The sequence below is a fragment of the Salarias fasciatus genome, chromosome 13 (genome assembly GCF_902148845.1).
Source record: "Salarias fasciatus chromosome 13, fSalaFa1.1, whole genome shotgun sequence".
Taxonomy (NCBI): Eukaryota; Metazoa; Chordata; class Actinopteri; order Blenniiformes; family Blenniidae; genus Salarias; species Salarias fasciatus.
Genome location: NC_043757.1, coordinates 17,193,959 through 17,215,825, shown reverse-complemented (window position 1 = coordinate 17,215,825; position 21,867 = coordinate 17,193,959). Strand labels below are relative to the sequence as shown.

The following is a 21,867-nucleotide window of genomic DNA, read 5'->3' as shown; positions in this document are numbered from 1 at the left end:
TGTGATATTTACAGGTGGCATCTGTGTCCAGCTCATTAGTGGCTTCAGGGACTGACGCCGATGAAGACCATTATCCCCCGCTATGACACCGACTCGGTCGGGGCTGCTGAGAAGAGAGTTAATGCCCCCCTGCAGAATACCATGGAAGCAAAAAGCTGTCAGTCAACATCTTGTGGGAGAAATGTTTGGAGTTTTTCAACATCTTCTGTGCCAAAGTATTTCTTATTTCCTCAGAAATGTTTCAAAACACATGGCGATGAGACAAGAAAAAAAAAGTCTTTAGCCTTAAATAATAAAATAAAAAAAGAAATTATGCATCTGTTTTATAAATTTAATCCTGTATTGACAGTTTCACAATAGATGCTTTGTGAAAACATCCCATTAAAGCAACACTAAGGAACTTTCAGTTTCCGTTGATTTTGGCGGCGCCAGTGGACAAAAGTGGTAGTGTTTTGCCTGACTGAATACTACAGTTCCCATGAGGACTAGCGCGTGGCGTCGTAAATTGCTGCTCCCGGTGGCATGCTGTCGGACTGAACTCGCCTTCATTTGTTTCCAGGGGCTGTGTGAAGGATGGATAGCGACGAGGTAATGAATCTAAATGAATCTAATGGTGGCTAAACAGTGTTATATCAAGATGTGACGCATGCCGTAAAGCAGTTTGCACATTTGGAGCTTTTTAGTGTGCAGGATTCCTACCACCCTCCTCACAGCTGCTTAGTCCAAGTGAAAGCAATACTGACGCCCTCAGCCCGTGACAGAGGGCTCATTCAACTAGTTGTAAGTCGATGTATCATCACAAAAGATATTAAAATGTTTTATTAAGGTTGAAAAGTTCCTTAGTGTAGGTTTAAATTCTAATGAATGGGCAACTTATGCTTGCTCTAAGCCACTCCATCAAAAGTCCACAACTTTCTTTTTTTAATTTATTTTACATCAAAGTTGTTTATGTGGCTTATTAAATTGGATATATGCAAATATGTTTTTAAAACATAAAAGTGTTTTATGTCTGGAACAAAATCATCACTATCAATTGTCGAATGGCAAGTATTGCTGATAGTTGGGTTGTGTCCACTGAGGAGGTTGAGTCGTCCAAACTTAAACAGAAACAGGCACAGCCAATGATATGCGCTCGCATTATTCTGTTTGAATTATTATGTTTCACAAAATAAAATACGGTCTCAAGTTATACAATTTTCCATGATCTGTCGGATTCATCCATTCACCATGCAGGGCTTCCACATAGCGTTCAGTGTCTTTCCCAAGGAAACACAAAGACTCCGGGGGTCAAACCACTTACTCTGGACTCGGAAGATCGACCAGCTAAGATGCAACCGCATGTATTCATCCGTGTTGCATCCGTTCATTTCCCTTTACCACTTAGACACGGGTCCATCCCGGACAGACGGCCGGTCCAGCACAGGACAAACATGGAGAAATATTCACACTTAGTCAGTTTAAAGAGAGCAGAACAGCTAACATGTGTGTCTTCGGGGTCTTCACACACAGAAAGGCTCCGAGGCCGGAATCGAACTAGGAACGGTCTCGCTGTGAGGGGAAAGCGGTGCCCAGTATCATGATATTATCTGCTTTAAATGTTTGTTTGTTTTTCTTTTTCAAAACCCATTCAGTTACAATTCAATGTGACCCAATAATTAAAAACAAATGTAGTTGTAATCTATCGCATTGGGCCCTGCAGGTTTTCTGGATTCTACAAACAAGAGAAAGATTTTAAAAAGAATTCATTGTTGCTGATTGTGGATCTAATGTTTAAATGGCAGTAAAATCAAAATAAAAATCATATATTTTTTTAATAATCTTTTTTTTTTCTTAAGTTTTCAAATCCACTTGTTAAAAGTGGAGGAAACTGTCAAGTTTAGCTTCAGGCACTGTTTTTTTTTTTTTTTTTCATTTTCTTTTTATCCTCTGTTGCCTGTATTTTCTACGTTAAAAAAAAGAATCAGCTCCTCTCCAGTCTCATCTTGTGCTCACACACTCATGCACGTGTGTTTGTCTTCTTCTCTCTTCTGCTGTATTATTAATAGATAACAAAATGTAACCTACCGTCGGAGGCAGATGGTCTGGCATATGTTTCTCTACCAGTCTGCCTCTTTGGACCCGGCACACACCCACACACACACACACACACACATATATGCACACACGAAAGCTAAAGCTCGGCGACCTGGTGTTCCTCAGCATCCCAGTAGGCCCGTAATAAATGACAGGGTGTCACTGTCAGGATTAGTGTAGCGGCGTTGTAGGGATACTGATGAGGCCTCGGTGTGCTTTTAATGAATGTAGATCTGCTGTGCGTGCAGTGGTTTATGCGCCGCAGCTCCACTTATTGACTTGGCCTCGGTTCAGGTCCCACTAAGATAAGTGCCAGGTGATGACATGAGGGCTCTGCGGGCGTGACACAGTTCTGCTCCCAGCAAGCATGCACCCTGTATGTTCCTCGATAGTCCGACGGGGTGGGGGGGGCCGGGAGCCAAGGGGTGAAGCAGAGCAGCGATGACAGGGGGGGGGGGAAAGACAGCGTGTCGGCTAACGGAGGAGGAAAAAAGGTAGCAGAGATCCACGGAGAAGAGAGTTGGGCAGATAGTTTGGAGAAAAGTTTTCTCGGAGAGTTTCTGTACATGTTCACGAGTGAGGCGGGGAAAGAGCAGTGAAAGCTACAGCTCTCCCGTCTGCAGGTGGGTGGAGATTAGCGGTAGCACAGAGACAGGAAGTGGCCACAACCAAAGGCCGGACCACTTGCGCTCCCCAGAAGACCGTGTTCCCCCAAAGTAAGCCACCTGGGCTGCAGAGAAAGAAGACACAAAGTGCCAAGAAAGGTTAGTTGTGTGCGTTGTGTCTTTGCAGTTGAGGAAAACAAAAAAAAGAGAGGGAGGAGTTCAACATGCAACACAGAGAAGGGACACAGTTCGAGGAGTGTTAGCACCTCAAAGACTTCATGCAAACCCGACGGTGGGCGCGTCTGGTTCGCTAGCTGTGCCTCAGCCGATCTCCTGAGCTCGGCAGCACAGCTCTGCCAGAACCAGTCACTCACCCACGCACGCCGACCCGTCATCGTTGGGCTCAAAGCCCTGGTTGCATCTCCGCTTGGCACGGCATTTGTAGCTTCCGTAAGTGTTGGTGCAGACAGGGCGGTCAGAGGGGCACACAGAGGGGAACTGGGTACACTCATCTTTATCTGAGGGCAGGGGAGGCGAGGAAGGCAAAAACACTTGACGATTTTGGGTTTTTTTTTCAGACAAGGGGACGAGTTCATAGGAGCTGTTCCAGCTTACCTGTGCACCGGCCATTCTCATTCAAAGCAAAGCCATGGCCGCACTGTAAAACACAGCACAACCAGACGGAACCGTCGGACAAGTGTAGAAACAACTGGAAACATGTGATGTGGCATTTGCAGTCACCAGATCTCCACCCAGCGGGGCAGTTGTGCAGCAAACACAATGAAAGCATCATCTGCAATGTTTCACATCGTCTCTTCGGTGAAATCTGATGAAAAGCAGCTATGAAGATGTTTCCACTGATTTACTGTGAGCCTTTAATTTGACGTTCATCTGAGGCATCTTTATTCTGACAGACTGATATTTATGAACTGGAAAATAAGACATTCTCAAAGCTGCTTTTCATTTCTTTTTGCTACCGGAGTAGTTTTTATTTCACCACTCGAGGCTCTTCAAGCCAGAATATCTTCAGATCTTATGTGTGGTGTCTGGGGACAAGTTACTCCACCATATTATAAATATCTTCCCAATGATCTCAAGTTGCTGCAGGGATCACGGTGAAGCAATTTTATACCTCTATTTCCACAGTCGGGGTGATTTCCTCTTCGTCTCGCGGATAGTGGATCTCCAGCACAGAGTTGATCTCGGCAGGCTCCAGAGGCCGGGCCACGGAGCGCCCGTCCGGCCAGTAAACCTCCACATTGGTGGCCACATCCTTACCTGCAGGATTCATTTTGGACAGACACACAAACAACACTCGGATACATCCCAACGATCACCGAAGGACTGTAAACTGCAGTACATAATGCGGGTTTTCGAAAGCCTCCTGAGATTCTTTCATTTTTATTTACACTCTGCACAAAGTGGCACTTTACTCTCCTTCTCCTCTCTCCATTAACTATTTTAATCAGGCATAGAGAAAGCCCACCCCCCCCTCTGGAGGCCCTGTGCAGCCCTTAATTAAAGTGGCATTTCTAATGTAAACAGATCTTGAGTTGCCCTGCCAGGCAGCAATCCACTCTGCAGGTGTGCTGCTTGAGAGCCAAAGAATATTTCACCTGTGCTGCGCCGGCACGGCACCGTCTCATTTAGTGGTGTGGAGTTATCTCGCATCTGCACCAGTAATTAGGCCTTTTTTTTTAAATCCTGAGATGTGGAGGCTTGTCTCTGGAGCCACAGCGCAGTGGAAATTTGCAGTTAAAGCTTAGGCTTGATCTCTGTTAAACGGCTCAGAAAACACCGGCATTAAAAGTAAAAGCAGTTCATAATTCTGTGAAACTCAAGGGTGCAAGTTGCTCCTGCAGTGCTATGAGCGCTGTCTCACCCAGACCAAAGTGGGCCACAGGCTCCATCTCACACAGATACCCCGAACCGCCGTCGATGATCCGTGTGTGCGGCCCGCTCTTTTTCGTGTACACCACCACCTTAGCACCTCTGGCGAAGGCGCCAAACTTGGTGCGAGGAATCACTCGCAGCCACGAGTTCGACGTTCCCTGAGAGTCACACGAGAGAACAGTGACAAACTGTATGTAAGGAATGCAGGCGGCGTTGAGCCTTGGAGCGGAGGCTGGCGGGCATCTACCTGGTTGACTTTGTAAATGGAGAGTGGCTGTGCTGCGCTTTCGCCGTGAGACACCAGCAGCTCCAGACGCCCGTCGCCATCGAAGTCTGTGGCTACAGCTCCTGGAGGGCCGTCAGAGCAACGACGCAGATAAACAGCCTTCATGATTGTGAAACTCAGGCAGGGAAACATGGAGCTGCTAAAGCAGAACGGGTTCAGTCTTTTCTAAAATCAGAGGCCTTGAGTCAGATGAGAAGTGGAGTTCTGATGCCATCTAACGGTTGGATGGAGGAACAGCAGGTAGGATTTATGCTGCGAGGCCGATGATTATTGGAGATATATGAGAGTTGTCTGTTCTCACCGGTTCCTCGTCCTTCAGGCTCTGATGCTTCTCCAACATTCAGCTCTTCAATCTGGGGGTCCGCATGTTCCCGTCTGCTCACCCTGTTAGAATAAATAAATAAATACAGCTTAAAGTGTGACTGCAGCTTCCACTTCAGGCATCATTGTTTTAATGCTTTTTCAACAGAGATATTTTTATCATTGCGGTATTGTCACCTTTATTTAGCACTATGTCTACTGCACTAATACAAAAGGCATATAACGTTTATAAAATAAGAACATGATAAATAATAATTAATTATCATGTGTTAGTTGTAGGTGCAAAAATACACAACTCAAAAATTTAACTCAAGTGAAATTACAGCAAGTCATTTTGTTTTTTTATTTATCATAGTTGTTTCTGTAATCATTATAAGGATTTCTTAAGTGATTTTAGTTTACGTGTGTCCAAATGAAACAACTGATCTAGCAATACATTTTAAAGCACACTAAAAACAAGCGGTAAAAGATACACACAGATCATCTGAAAATTAAAAACACAATTACTGTTCTAACAATAAATTTAGTTCAGCAACTCTTCGAGAATAAAATGAAACAATGTATTTTGCTTGTTAATAGCAACTGTATAAAGGTAATAATAGATGCACATGCAATAAAGTCAGATGAGAAAACAACAACACTGCACTTTTTCTTCTCTTTCTGATGTGTTGATGGGCAGAACTCGGTTTCATCCTGTCCTTTCACAAGAAAATAATGTGTTAAAGAAACAGTACTGTGGACTGATTGCTGTTTATTTCATTTTCGTAAAAATCATATTAGAAATGAGTCAATGTTTGATTTTGCTTGAGACTAACTGATATAAAATTAAACTTTAAAAAGACCTAAAATATCATGTGCACTCAGTGTGCACCTTAAGCCTGTAAAGTTTCATTATATGCAGCTTTCCTTTACTTGTAAATTAATATCAGTGTGCACTAACGTGCTGATCCTGTCTGCTAAACCTTTCTGCTCAGCTAAATATTGATTAGTACGACTGAATTAATTAGTTTGTGCACAACAGTTTGAGCTTGTTTGTTTTTTTTTTTTCCCCTCTCTCTCCCTTGCTGTGCCAGAGAGCGGAGTTAAATTAGCTGATTCATCTTCATAGCAGACAATGGCAAAACCCACGAGCTGTGGAGCGATGACCCCTGTCAGACCATCATCATGTTCAGAAAGACAAATCTTCCTCCAGTGACCTGGTGCGCAAGACGATTCTGGTCCAGGAAATCTCTGGGGCTTAAACTGATTATCAGTACCGAGGATGAACTGACCCACCGGCTCATAACAGCGCTCATCGTGAATTCCGCATCCTGTTCCCTCAAATATGCCAAATCAGATGTTTATTCAAACAGGATGGGTTCATTTGAACCTTAAGCCTTTACAATTGATATGTATCTTATATTTCAGTTTGAGAGACGAGCTCATTAATATTATCTGGAGGGGAAGCCGAACCATCAGCCAAAAAGAGACCTAAAACTGTCTTAATGAAAGATTCATTCATGTGTGGAGAAGGAGGCGGGATGCCAGACTAGATAAGTATCCCTGCCTGGGAATTTTAAATTCTTCTCAGCCTCCGAGTTCAGCTCCAGAATATTAAATCAAGGCACTGGAGTAGTCCATTAAACTCATCATCAAAGTGCTATTAAAACTTACTGTCACACTTAGACGTAATCTGCGTCTGAATGTGTGAGTGTGGGTGAAGCCCCGTGTTCGTTCTCTGCTCGCACCTGAACAGTCTGTTGGCGGAGGGGCCTCTGTAGGCGATGTTATTGAAGAACACCTCCAGCTCGTTGTCGTTGTCGAAGTCCGCGGCGATAACGGTTCGGACCGGGGAAGGCATGGAAAACTTCTGGGATGCGATGTCCTGCCAAGGGAGGAGCGGCAATAAAACACGCTCACACATTTACAGAGAAATAAGACGACTTTTAGTATGGGGAGGTTCAGTATCGCTCTCCGAGAGGGAATTAAATAACAAAATGAGCTGTGTCCTGTGCAGAGTGCAGAGTGGAGTTTAAAACACATTCCCTTAAACTGCATTTTTTTAAAAACTGCATAGAAATGTAATCAAGACAAACAAAACGTATAAAATGAGCTACAATGCACCGTTAAGTAAAAACTGGCAATGAGAGTGAGGTGAATGACTCCCACTCACTTTGAGAATTGGCTACTCTGTTTAACTTGGACTTTAAAATACAATAATTTCATGTTCTCATACTTTTCATTTGGTGAAGTGATTTTAATCAGCTGATCACATCCTGGTCTTATGTATATTAAATCCTACATGAGCACCGGTGGTGAAAAATCTGTTCCCTGGATTTAAAGCCACAACATCAGTGTTAACGAAACACACACGCAGTCAATCAATGAACACAGTTTAGTCTTTGAGTATAAGTGCTCCGACTGAGTTTAATCAGAAGCCTAATCTTTCAATTAATTACTCATAATTCATCAGATGCATGAGGAATTTTCCCAGCAACTCTCCTTTTCCCTGGAAACCCCCTTCCCCCCAAAAAATCTCCACCGGAGACGAGAAGATTTTGTATTGGAAAGTTACGGGCGTCTCCCCGCTTCACTGACACAGTGATAAGTCAGGAAAGAGTTATAGAGTGGCCCTTCACTCCACCCCCAGTATTTACTCCCTGTTTTAATTATAAGGCTCATAAAGCTGCAGGGGTGGGGGCCGCCTACCATGACCTTGTGCTTCCCAGGTGAAGGAGAGGCGATGGCCGGCTCAGGCCATGAGAACAGTCCGCCAGGGACTTTCCTGAATTACCAGACCAGACTGCACAAGGTGCACGGACGAAAGCATCAGTATGAAAGTGACTCAAACCAAAAGCAAAATGAAGAATAAAATCAGGTTCATTAGAGCTTTGGAGTCTGCTCTGAGGCAAAAACTGGGATGAGGAATAATTACATAACTAGTGGATTATTCTAAACACCCCCTTCTAATGGCGTCTATTACAAACAAACTCCAGCTGTGATTCACAGCAACCGAGAAACTTCTGTTCGGAACTTTTTCTATCTGTTGTGTGTGTGTGTGTGTGTGTGTGTGTGTGTGCGTGCGCGCATGTCCATGTTAAACCTATTGCAGGGAAAACCTCGGCAATAGATTTTAATTAAAGCACAAACAGACCTAATCGGCACTTTCCACCGCCCAGGCAAGCTGCTGGTTCAGCCCAATTTAATTGGCGGTTTACTGAAGTGATACAACAGCTTCATTATGCATGCCAAAGGTCAACGCAGCTCGTGGGAGTGTCAGCCTGTGTGGGTGAAAGGAGTCTTAAATATGTTGCGGGTTTATGATTTAACAATCTTGGCTCCAAAAACATTGTCTTGCTAATTCAATTTGTCTTCCTTGTATTTATATGTGTATGAATGTGCATGCGTGTGTGCATGCGTGCATATATATGTGTGTGTGTGTGTGTGTGTGTTCCTGATGGAATTGTCTCAGGGCTAAAGCATCACGCATTAACCCCTTTTTCGACCCCTATAAAGATGTCTCCCGTGACATTTATCTCTTTGGTAAAAGATGCAGGTGCGGGTCGTGGCAGATAGATCACCGGGCGCGAAGCCTCTGCAGATTTACACACAGCGGCGCCCGTCTCTGTCTCCGCCGCTCTTAAACATGGTATACAAACAGCGGCGCCGTTGCCGGAGGTCTCGCGGGAGTTGTCTGTAGAGGCATTGATTGGGTAAATCACCACTGATGGGTCTTTAAACACCACACAGAGTGGAGCTAATTCCCCGGCCAGACGTTTGGGGGGATAATGATGTGATTCACGGCGATAACAGGTGAGATTTGTTGTTTTTGTGCGGCTCGTTCATTACACATTTATTTTAGTCCAAGGAAGACAAATAGTGACCAAAACACCTTTTTTTGTGTGTCTGTCATAATCTGAGGTGCTACAATTCATTACAGGATCTTTCAAGTTTTCTTTTAACACAAAATTGCAGTAGAATGTCCAAAGAGGAAACTATGACAAGAGTTTTAAATTGGACTTGTTTCACACAAGTTAAGCAGAAAAAATAAAAAAAAAAATACATTTTTATCTCAGTTTACTGCTTTTTAGCAACTTCTTTTCTTATTAAATTGCATTAATACTATATTTTCAAATAAAAACTACAATAACTAACATGTGAAGGTTAAGCTTACACTTACAGTATTTATTATATACTGTCAAAACAGAAGAATATAATAATTGAGAGTAAATCTACCGTAATGATGGAAAGTTTGCCAAAAATCGAAAATGCCCTCGAGGTCGGGTTCTGTTTGTTTACTTGTTTTGTGACCCAAAGATGCAAAGACCCACCTTGAATCTTTGTTTGCGATTGTTCAGCTGCATGTACAAGCGATGAGGTCCGTTCCAGTTCCCGTACACGATATCGGTCTTGCCGTCACGGTTGAAGTCAGCCAGCGCCACCCCTCTGCCGTGCTGCATGGGGTCTTCCACACCTGATGTAGAATGATAACACGCTGTATTATAGATGGAGGACAATCTTGCTTCCCCTTTTTCTCCAAAATTATCTGAAACGACACATATTATGTGGCTGCCAAACTACACGTGTTGTTCTCACCGGCCTGCTGCGCCACATCAGTGAAGGTTCCATCTCCATTGTTCCTGAACAGGAAGTTGGGTCCGTATTCATTGTCGCAAAACACATCAGATAGACTCTGACTGACAATGGGCCCCACGACGACGCCTCTCCCTCCTGCACAGGCGGAGACACAGCAGTGAAGCTGAGCGTTAAGAGAAAACCAGGCGGTCAGGGAAAGACGTGAACAGATAATTCCAGGGAGAAGAATGAAAGTGAGAAGGTGAAACAGAGACTGCAGAGCTGAGCTGCATAGCAAAACTGAAAGGTGATCATTACTGTCTTTCCAGATCATTTGCTCCGGCATGGCGGGCCTTTCTGCTGACTACAAACAGGGACTCTGATGGGCTGCAAACAAACATAAACACACCCCGGCCCAAACAAACAAATAAACAAGATGAAACACACACCGAGAGCTTTTTGCTTTAACCAAAAGCGAATAGGGATTTTCTCTATATGAGAAGGTCGGTGTGACCGTACAGCCCACTTTGAGTATGACCTCAGGGTTTTCTGATGACATTCTATAAGGAAAGTATGTCACTGAAGTGTTTCATCTCAAACCAGAGGAGTTTAATTACGGAGCTGAAAGGTCTTTGATTGCCCTTCCAGTATGCAGAGTCAGTGCTGTGAGTCAGGACTGGCTCCTGATTTACTGGCCCGCTCCATCAGCCCAGACAAATATCACTCGCCCCTTACGGCCATAAACCACTAATGCCCCTCCGGAGATATGTAACCATTAGATATACAACTTGGCTAACTGTCCCGCTGCTCTGATTAACGGCAGTTTGATGACAAAGTCATCCACCGTACATCATTCACATCAATTCTGAGCCAGCTCACACTGCCCCCCTGGTGGATCAGATGACATCCTGCATGGAGAAAGATCCGAAGAAGATCAAGATTAATTCTTCCGCCTCTGAAGTCACCCACAAGTTACAAGAACCCTGGTGTCAAGGACGTTTAAAGTGGTTACAATAAAGGGACACAGAGACAGCTATTTTTATTTTTTCCACACATGAAAATAACTGTTATGAAGAAATAAATCGTCCTGCAACTGCGCATTTGGCATTTACTGTTGTGTCCTCTATACATCAGGGGATTGCATTGATCCAGGTGTGGAAGTGAGATGAGCGACGGTGATGAATTTCAATATCATATAAAAGTCAACAGAAAATAAAGTTCAGTTCACAGTCAAATATTTACTGTCTCATGACAGAGATGCCGTTCTTTTCCTCACGTCGGGAGCTATATAAAACAAAAGAAGAGTTATAAATTCACTGTATGAACAAGCAATAAAAAAACATACTAAAAAAGAAAAATAGATTGCATCGACGGCACTTTTATATTCAAAATATAAAGATGTAAAAGGAGAAAAAAAAGTGCAGACATAAATGAAATGAGGATAGAAAAAAAAACTGGCCTCTGCAAAAACACACTGATGCATTTAAATTAAACTGATGTACTTATTATCTAATAATTGTAATTTTCAGAAGCCGCGGGTTATTTGTCATTACAAAAAAAATAATCTGAGTCAATACAATGAATTACGTGGAGGATTGTTTCACGGGAAATGTAAGCCTTCATTTTGCAGCTGGCAGTGTAATCAGAATTCACACTGTGGCAATTGTACATTACGCTGCATAGACTGTATTAGAATTGCACCTTGTGTGGATCAACTTCAGCTTTGTGTGTGAGCGAAACAGCCTGATGGGCAGAGCCGCTGATCCGTGACTGACCCTGATGGAGGTAGTTGCACATCAAATCCAAATCGGTGTGTAAGGTTAGGTGAGGCTATAATAGATGCCATCTCTCTGCTGTGAAGCGCCTCTGATGTATGTGTGTGTCGTCGTTCTCTCCCGCTTCTCTGTGACTTTGTCTGGAGTAAACAGCTGACTGAGCCAAAAGAGACCCCATGTTCTCTTTCTTCTTCTCCGTTCTCTTCCCCCCCCCCCCCCCCCCCTACCTGGCCCCTTGCCAGCTCTCTCACTCGCCCTCTGTCAAGCTCCCCCTGCGTACTGAAGTCCTATATTTCAGACTCCATGGGTACAACGAGCACATGCTCCTCTGCAGATGCATGTATAAATCACAGTGAAGGTCCGGCAGGGCTGGCTTATCTCATAACAATGGTCCACGTCACACAGCCGCGGTCAGTTCCTCAGACGCACCGATGAACTTGTTGACTCCTGCCTGTTCCGCCACGTTGGAGAGGGCCACGACGCCCTGGGAAAGGTCACTCGCCGCCTCGTCCATTTCGATGAGAGCATGAGGGCCCACGTTCCCACTGGCATAGTTGGCGATGTAGATAGCGTAGCGCCCTGTGCCCTGCAGGAAGAAAATATTTATTAGTATCTAACAGTGCACTGTGTTTATTTATGGTTTGGTACAGAGGTGCCGAACTCCGTTCAGTTCAGTTCAGGGGCCACAAAAAGCTCAATTTGACCTTAAGTAGGTCGGACGTTGAATAAGTCGTTGCTTCTACCACTGCGGTTCCAGTTTTACTGACACGTGATCTCACCTGTTTCTTCTTTCGACAGTAGTAAAATGACTCACGACAGCATCTTCTGGTCCAGTGTAACATTATGAGAGTAGAGGGGACGCTCGGTTACTCTGCTCAGACACGCTTGAGGAGATCTCATTATGTTCTGTTGACTGTTTCAAGCTATAATTTTAAGATTTAAACAAATTACGTGAGCTAGTGTATTAGTAAAACTCCTGAGTCCAAATAATCATTTTCATACTCAATTTTGCTGCATCAAGGTTTTTTAAATTTTGTTTTCCAATACAAAATCTTTTTCGTCCATCTGCTTTTTGAATGGAGATATTTATAGCCAAGCAACAAAAATCTAAGTCGAAAAAATAATTCTCTCAAGTAAGATCTGATAGCTTTTTTGCTCTCTTATCAGCGTTAAAAAAAATCAGGAATCTACATTAAAATTCCTTTCAAACTGTGCTGTGGTTGCAGAATGTAAGTTTCTAAATTGATCCAGTTCTAACTCAGTAGAGATAGCTCTTTCAGTGGCAAAATGGAAAAAACTATTTAATGAATGTTTTAATAAAAAAAGATAACAATTGATCCAGAATAATTTGTCTTTGTAACACAGTCATAACTTTAAAGAGAGTTATAGATCTCCAAACCAGCTAAAATTCAGCAACCAGGCATCCTGTTTCGCCTGAATTGCTTTCAATCACATTGTCATTGCACTCGTTACACTTTATCCACAAAAACGCCTCCAAAATACACAGTGGCATGTATCAAGCTAAATCGACAGTGAATATGTGATTTGGGATATCACTTGAATCCCCTAATATATTATGTTTTTTGCTTGCGTTTTGAATATAATGCACTTTTCCCTGGTCAAAAATTTCATTTCCCTTTTTTATCTCCCTCTTCTTTGTTTCTTACCTCTTATTCTCAGCCTCTCCCTACTCCTTCCTCTGCCTCCCTTCGGAGATTAATTTCACACTCCATTATCAGTCAGAGTCCCTGCAGACACAAACTCTCAGACGGAACCACACTAATAGACTACACACTCAATTCCAATGAGCTTTCCCGCCAGGCCGAACATATTTCAATCAATACCAACACATATGCAAACGCACACATGCGCACACACACACACACACATACACACACGCTCATTTCACCATTTGTGTTAACCCTAAATGTATTTTAAAAAGACATGGAAGGTAAATGAGTGTGGTTGAGGTGAATGCCATTAAGTGTCACAGTATGTAAGGCAATGGGAAGAGTGGGCTTCACACACACACACACACACACACACACACACACACACACACACACACACACACACACACACACACACACACACACACACACACACACGCTTGACAAGAACGAAAATGAATTACATTGAGAGACCTGAAGGCCACTGGCAGTTACTTAACAAACTTAAAAGTCAATGATTTTTCAATAAGTCCTCACCCAAGGCTAATTTCTGTCACTGCGATTGGCCCTGTGAATAGTGCGACATGCATGCCTGCAGAGTGCATGTTGGTGCAAGGACTACACACTCTTTGCATCAGTTTTAAAAGTCATCACTGCGAGGGCTGACGGAGCTCATGAAACATTTCTATTCTTTTGTTGTAGGGGAAATGCGCATTATGCCTTTTAACATGCATTACTGCACTTTAATTTACCATGTTTCATCCATTCTGGCTTTTAAAGTCCACCTCTTTTGCCCCCGCATGCCAGTTCGGAGTGAAATGATCCATCAGTTCAATGTGAGACCCATCAATATGTCACCTTCATCAGTTTGGACAAGAATAATGGTGCAGTGTCATTTTCAAGGAGATCGGGATAAAATGGTTGGATAACAAATCCATCTTTTAAAAAGATATCACATTTTATTCATGAGTAAACAACATCAAACGCATGAGCTGCGCTACTGACTAAACCACACGCTTCAGTTTTGGCTCACGGAGGCTTTGGTTGTTGTTCCAAAAATGTTCTAATAAAACTTGTGCAGCGGTAGGAAAATGAGTTCTCCCTCCATCAGCCTGCTGGAACTTGCATGCAAGAGCACACGTCAGGGTTTTGGCTTCCTCCAAAGGAATTATGCCATTAAAAGCAGATATCTGTCCAATCGGGCTGGCAGCTACACAACCTATCAGTGCTCAGTGGGATGGGACTGCGGTTTAAAAAAATCTATTGTAATCCCTACTGTCCTCTTCCCACTATTACCTTCTTTATCCCGTCCGGTGATTGGAAGTGAGAGCTACATGCGTGTGCTAAGAGATAAGAGGCGAAGAGAGAGCACCGGCGTGTCAGTCGGCAGAGGAAGAATAAAAAAAAAAAAAAAGGATGGAAAAGGTGAAAAAGGAAAAAGTAACAATGGCTGGGAGGAAGAGAGAGAGAATGCTATGGGCAGAGAAGCAGTAGCATGCAGTCATCACTCCTCCCCTCGTACGATGTTCTATAAAACAAACGAGCCCTGGCTTCTGTAATTACACTAGTGCGATGGACAGAAGAGAGAAAATGGCACACCATTCCCCCAAATGAACTGTCATAGCACATGCTGAGAAGGGCGGCGTAGGCAGGGCATGAGTTATCACTGGTAAACAAACAGAGGCACCTGTGCATGTACGCACAAGGCACTCCAGGGAGTTTCTATAAGCAAGTGTGTGTTGATCTACATATACACTGCACTCTGTGTGGGAGTGTGTGTGTGTATTTGTGTGTGTGTGTGTCTCTGCAGTACCTTTCTGTCCACACAGGCCACTGAGCGCCCAGCCATCGGGTTGGCCACATCTCTGTGTTCGTTAATATCATCGCTCAGCAGATCTTCGAAGCGTCCATTGCGAAACTTGAACAGCTTGTCGGAGTACGTCGCCCGACCTTGGTGGGGGAGAGATACCGGGGTTCAGGGGAGGCAAAGGCTGCGCAGCGTAAAGAGGCATTATGCAACACAAGAACGGAAACACAAGAGCAGGTCGCTGCGCCGGAAAGGGGGGAAAAATGCGATACAGGAGTTTTTATAAAAATGATGGAGGTGAGGCGTTGCGGTTTTGTCACAGAGCGCTCTGGAGCTCTCGGATTGATTAATCGCAGCACAAAGCTTATCTGTTATCTGATGAAGACCCCTGCGAGATAAGCTTAATATCTGCATGCACATACTCTTCTGCCTCTCCTCCTCAGAACAGAGGCGTCACCATGAATGTGCACTTCTGCAGTTTATCAGCTTGTTCCGTACCAGAAAAGGCGTTATTGGTGTTCAGGACATAAATTTCCTCCCGTCCGTCTCCGTCGATGTCACACGCCGTCACCCCGATGGCGTTGCCTTGACGGTCTCTCAGGGCGTAGAACGGGGAGCTGCGGTTGTCGACGGCGATGTTCACGAGTCTCTTTTGGTGCTGGTCGTACTTCAGCACAAGGTTTGGACCGTTGTAGCTGTCAACAGGCAGAAACAGCGTGTGCCACGGTTGGAGAAGAAACTCGAGGAGGATTATCTCCTCTTTAAAACACACATTTAAAGAATGAACACAACTGTAAGGGGATGAAAACAATCATGACTGAAGCTGGCGTGACAGTTGCAGGTCTATACATATGGATTTAACTCATTTGTTTCCACTTTGGAAGTGAAAGGCTTTAATTATCGTGCCTCTCAAAATAAAATAATAAAAAATAAATCTTTGAATGTGATCTTTGGGAACTAATCCAAAATTTACAACTGGCTTTGTGCTGCGTTATCTTTAAGAGTTGCTTTAAGTGTGACCTTCACTGGAGATACCTGAAAGCTCTTCTTTACGTGGATTAGCTCCAATAACTGTGAGAGGTAGATAAAGAATAATAATTCAGCGGAAGCAGAAGCATCAACCAGAGATGAGCAGATTCCCCCCACAATCACATCCTGCTCTTCCTACAAGTTCTCCCAGTTTTTAACATTTTTTTTCCCTTCAATTTATGAGCAGGAACAAATGACAATGAATAAAAATGCTGGAACCAGAGTTGCATGATTTTAGAGATAACCTTTATCTAAAGTCCACTCTGCAGGATTTTCAGAGCACTTGAGAACTAAAGTGTCAAATCTTAAAGGTGAAGTCCATTAATTGTCTACATCAATGTCCATTCAGGGGTCTATTCAGAGGACGGATACTGAATATGTAAGAAGACTGTCTGAAGGTTAGATACATCTCATCAGGAGCTGTCATTCAAGGACACCAAGTCATATAGTGGAGGTACCGACTTTACACAATGAGGAAGAAGGTATGGATTAAATATTTACCATGTCACACCTATTTCCATGTTCTAGTTTGTTTTTGTTTTTTTACCCTTTATTTTTTCTCTAATTTCGTATTGAAAGACTGTCCAGATGAGTTGGAACTTATTCTGCGGCGCACTCACCATTCATGCACGACTGAATATGCAACGATAAAATTATTAATTATGAAATTAATTCAAATTTATACAGAGGCATATTTTTGCTGCACTTCTAGAAGAAAAGAAAAAAAATCAGCTGGTGTGGTGGACAGTGTGGGTGGGGGCTGGGGGGCCGGTTGAGATGGTTTGAGAGATGACAGTTTCGTATGTCGGGAAAAAAGATCCTGAGGATGGAGCTGCCAGGCGACAGCGAGATCAGAGGAAGGCCAGTGAGGAGGCTGATGGAGCGGCAACGGAGGACATGTGGATGATTGGTGTGAAGACGGAGGATACAGGAGACAGAGGGTGTTGGAGGAGGATGATCAGCTGTGGCAACCAAGAACAGGAAATGACCCAAAGACGAACATTTCTCCTGCCAGTGCAGATGTTTCTTTATGTTGTTGACGTTTTCATACCAACACAGTCAGTTTCCTCATGCTGCAGCTAAAAGGCTTCAGCTTTGAGTCAAAATCAAAATTGTCCCTAACTATTTGCATTCAAAAATGTGTTTGAAATTACATTTATTTTTGAAATTCATTACAGTTGTTCACTCCTTTCTGTTTGGTGACAGTGACTGTTTTTCAGTCATATTTAAATCTAACAGAACCTACATTATAAAAAGAAAATTCTCTTCAAGGTTTTCAGACGATCTCCTGTCTGGAATACTTGCCGAATATGATGTTTTAGCTAAATGACATTTATAAAGCAGGGTCATTTGGTTACTCTATATTCTGTTAAGTGTTGAAAAATTCATTGCTACTTCACTGGACAGCAAAAACTGTTCCCATCAATGGCGCTCTATTCAATCACACTCATTTCCATTGGTTGAGTGAGCCTCGGGGCATCTTCGCTATCTCATTTCATTCAGTTTTTTTTTGCTTTCTCTTCAACCTTTAGCCGGGTGAAATGACGTTCCCCGACTGTTTTAACCTCCAAAGTTAGTTGCTGCTTTTCCGTGAAGACATTATTTTAATGAATATGGACAAAATGGTGTTCTGCACATTGCTCACCCAGCTACAAAAATCTCCAGGTCTCCATCCCCGTCCACGTCAGTGACGGCCACACCGTAGTTGAGCTGTGTGGGGTTGTTCTCGTAGTCCGGAGGAAGGACGGTCTTCGTTATAGCTGAGAACATGGGCTCTGACCGCTGAGCCAAAGCGATGCCAGGAAGGAACAAAAGCAGCCACAACAACATCCTTACCTGGAAAACACATCATTTGTAATTCGAAATTAGACGGGTCACCTTGGGTCACAAATGAATCTGCAAATAACGCTTGTAATTTGTCTTTACTGTTTTTTCATATTGATTCTTAAAGAAGTCTTGAACTGAGTCAAAATGCTGCAGCTCTTCAAACAGCAGAACTCAGGTCACAGAAACTCAAAACAGCATTTTTTTTTTTTTAAATCAAAACTGCACACACAACCCCCTTTGTCTAAACTAAATCCACATTCATCCCATGAGCAGAAGCAAATGGGAATCAAATAAAAACTGTAAGTCGTACATCTGCAAAACTGCAACAGGGGCCCTTGTTGCTAATTCTCCAAATCCATTGCGAGGCAGGCATCATTGGCAGAACTTTCCACTATACGCAGACATAAAGATGAAGATATACCACTGCAATCAGCAGCGTTCTGCAGGGTTAGATCTGAACAACCCATCACATGCAGACAGGCTGAGGAATTACAGGACAGGAAATCTATACATGGAGCAGGGCATTAGCCAGGGTCCAAGTGAGCACAGGAGAAACCGATATGACCTGATATAACAGGCCCGAGCTGCTCTGTACTCCAAGACACCGACCAACTCGTAATTGGCAAGCCTTTTTTTTTTTTTTTTTTACCCTTACTTTTTTAAGAGTAGATGAAAGAGCTCTGTGATGTATAAGTGTCCTTTTAGTGGTAAGTAGATAAAAGGTGAACATAGAGGAATTGATCCAATTCCACTTGTGAAGTGGAGGCACATGGGGTTTTTGATGGGGAAAAAAAGAAAGAACTAAAACATGGCAAAAAAAAGAGAGGGAGAAAAGAGATGGGTCACTTTCTTCAGGCTAAAATAAAACACCCATCAACAGCACACATACACACGTGTGAGGTCACACACACACACTCACTGAATGACATTTCTAAGCTGACAGCTTGACTCTTTCTGCCGGTGGATTTATGAATGCAGTCTCTGTCGCTCCATCTGTACTGCCGCTGAGACGCTCGCATCTCTTCCTCCACGCCGCTGCAGATCCTCCCTTTCTGCCTTCCAATGTCCAGGTGATGTATGGCTCTTTAACATCACCCACAACAATTCAATTTAAGATAAAACCACGGTGCCGTTTGAGTAATACTCTCAAAAGCACATCGGTACGGCGAGGGAGCACCTCCGCTGACACCTGCAGAAATATACGGCCGGCGCCACTGCAAAGTCTCCGGGCAGGCAGTGCAACGATACCGTGCGCCGGTAGCGGTGTGGACCCCGGCTGTTAGCAGGAAGGGTTAATTAACAACACTGGGAGCTCAGGATGAGGTGGCTTCTCGCCATTAGAGCAAGGATGTGGTGACAAATGGGCTGGCCAGTCCCAGACTACAGGAGGCATCTTTGGGGCAGCAGGCTATAAATTAAGGAGAGAAAAGTAAAGTTGAAAAACAAGTGAAACAAAAACAACGTGTGATGGAAAAAGAGAGGAATTGTTTCCAGTGTGTAAACAAGACTGCATGAAAAATTAGGACAAATATATAAAGGGACATGTTTGGTTGAACACTGGCATGAAAAAACAATAAAATAATACACTTATCCAAAGAAATGACCGATGAAGGTGGTTGAAAAATGACTAATGAGAGCTTTAAACTCTCTGATGACATCTCAGTTTGATGAAAACTTGAGGCGCTACATTATCCACCCAAGGACATGCAGTCACTTTCCTCCACATTCACTGCAGCAAAGAACAGGACATCCCATCCAAGTCAATGACTTAAGTTATAACGGGACTTTTCCACGAGCGTGAATCGGCCAAACAATTTATTATGATGTAGCATCTGCAGGGCGAACAATGGCAGCAGGAAGCATGAAATAGAAATGGTTTGTGCGAAAACCAGGCCGACCATGATATTCTCCCCCACCCAAAAAGTGTTGTTGGGAGCAGAGGAATGTTTTCGATTTGGTTATTTATGTTGGCATTAAGAGGCCATTACCACAGCCTGCAACATCAGCATGTGCTTTCTGAAGCAAGCCGGGCTCTGATCCTGATAACACTGCGACAAAGAGCCAGCAACATCTTCAGTTTCAAACACACATTTCCAGAAGCTCTTCCCTGTGAAGGACACCCTCACTGCAGCGTGCACACACACACACACACACACACACACACACACACACACACACACACACACACACACACACTGCTACACTTGTTCAAGCCAAAAAGTCAAATACACTTAGTTTTCAACAATTTTTTTTAACAATTAACATAGCTGTTTAGCACCACTTTAAAAACACATAATTAAAATGAAGGCACACAGAGCAGCAACTCAATATCATGACCAACCCACATCTCAAAGCAGCACATCAGGAGTTTGCAACATTTCTTCATTTTGAACATTTTCAGAACATTTTGAAACTTCAATTTAATTAAGTTTTAAGAAAATAATAATTGATAATTCTATCATCTATTTATCTGCCTATCTATCTATCTATCTATCTATCTATCTATTAATTTGGCAAACACATTGTTCAATACAAGAAATAGTCATAACATTTGTGCAACAATAATAATATATAATAAAAAAAGAAAAACCCATGCAAAAATCTGTCACATCAGATTTGTAATCCTGCTCTCATATTTGCAATTTGCTCATCGGCATTTCTACAAGAAAATCCACTTTTAGGCATATTTTAGGCAGTGGTCTTCACTGTAGCTGCGAATAACGACCACGCAGCGGGCTGTCGCCGATAAGCAGGCGTCCCGCTCAGATTTATTTGTTGCTCTGAGAAGAAAGTTGCGCTCACAGCGGATCCCAGCGGAGCGCAGCTGCCTTCCTGGAGCGGCGCGAGACAGCAGCGGCAGCAGCAGCAGCAGCACGCGCGCTCAGGTACTCACAGATGCAGAGACGCTCGGGAGAAAAGAAAAAAAGAAAGAAAGAAAAAACAAAAACTCCGACAAATCCTCCAGCGACTGACAGCAAGGGGAGAGAGGGGGGCAAATGGAGGCAAGCTAATTGTACTGTGGACACCGTCTTTATCTCAAGGGTTTTTCCCCCCACTTATTCCCTTTACACAACTTCCTAAAGATTTGCTTTATGAAATCGCTTGAGTGGGATTTCAGCCAATCACCACGCGCCTTACTGAATATCTAAGGAGGCAGCCAATGGGAGAGGCGGGATGCGGCGGTGGGCGTGTCCCCAGGTGTTCATTAGGAGCGCGCGGAGGGGCGCAGCTGGGAGGAAGCGGCGGAGCTCTGCGCGGTCCAGTTGGGATGCTGTGACTCCTGACTGGAGCTCAATGTGACTGTGGGTGAACATTCTGGAAGACTGAAACATTCCTGTGAAGTTTTATATTGTTATTTACATGAGAACTGCTTTGAGTGTGTAGTTTAATTCACTTTTTCTTTTTTCTTTTTCTTTTTTTCTTTTTACATGATATGATTATTCCTGACTTTGCAATTCTGCTGTATTGTCTGTATTGTTGAGAAATCATTTGTTGGCAAACGTCTCATCCTCAATTTGGCTGTAAAATCAACAGTAATTTCTGCATTACTTTCCTTTTCATATAAACGAACTATACTTGCAAAAAAAGAAAAAAGAAGAGGAGGAGGAGGTGAAGCAGAAGAAAGTAATTAAAGTAACTCCAAAAGAGCAAACAGGACTACTTAAAATGACTATTTTCTGTTATCTTTAAAAAGGCAGAAAGCTGGTTCTGGGGAATAAAGACAGCAGCATTACATTTGCATACTGTATATATTACTTGCATCAATTGCGATGATCCTCAAAAATAATAAATAATTCTCTGAGTGTGATGAGCAAAAAGTTAGTGTTCTGTCTCATAGCAGTCATTAGTGTGTGTGTGTGTCTGTGTGTGTGTGTGTGTGTGTGTGAGAGAGAGAGAGAGAGAGAGAGAGGGAGAGAGAGAGAGAGAGAGAGAGAGAGAGAGAGAGAGAGAGAGAGAGAGAGAGAGAGAGAGAGAGAGAGAGAGAGAGAGTTTGCAGGTTTACTGCTGCCAGTTGTATAATTCTTAA

At 43.3% G+C, this 21,867-nt stretch overlaps 1 protein-coding gene across 1 annotated transcript; it reads right to left on the bottom strand.

The window, feature by feature from the left end:
• Positions 1-1,926: 1,926 nt before the first annotated feature.
• crtac1b (cartilage acidic protein 1b) lies at positions 1,927-20,841 on the bottom strand. The gene is made up of 15 exons (XM_030106569.1): positions 20,734-20,841; positions 17,659-17,849; positions 15,483-15,679; positions 14,991-15,127; positions 11,937-12,093; positions 9,754-9,888; positions 9,489-9,631; positions 6,906-7,042; positions 5,159-5,241; positions 4,819-4,919; positions 4,561-4,729; positions 3,811-3,956; positions 3,294-3,336; positions 3,053-3,196; positions 1,927-2,803 (listed from the first exon to the last, which is right to left on the bottom strand). The coding sequence occupies exons 2-15, from the start codon at positions 17,841-17,843 to the stop codon at positions 2,676-2,678; spliced, it is 1,905 nt and encodes a 634-aa protein (XP_029962429.1). The 5' UTR covers positions 17,844-17,849; positions 20,734-20,841; the 3' UTR covers positions 1,927-2,675.
• Between the last annotated feature and the right edge of the window lie 1,026 nt (positions 20,842-21,867).

Bases quoted from the DNA above. Each gene is read 5' to 3' on its own strand.
- crtac1b (XM_030106569.1), bottom strand. From the start codon at position 17,843: ATGTTGTTGTGGCTGCTTTTGTTCCTTCCTGGCATCGCTTTGGCTCAG. The intron at 12,094-14,990 runs GTACTGCAGAGA...TTCTTCCTGCAG, and splicing joins TGGCCTGTGTGGACAGAAAG to GGCACAGGGCGCTACGCTAT. The intron at 9,632-9,753 runs GTGAGAACAACA...ATTCTACATCAG, and splicing joins TGATGTGGCGCAGCAGGCCG to GTGTGGAAGACCCCATGCAG.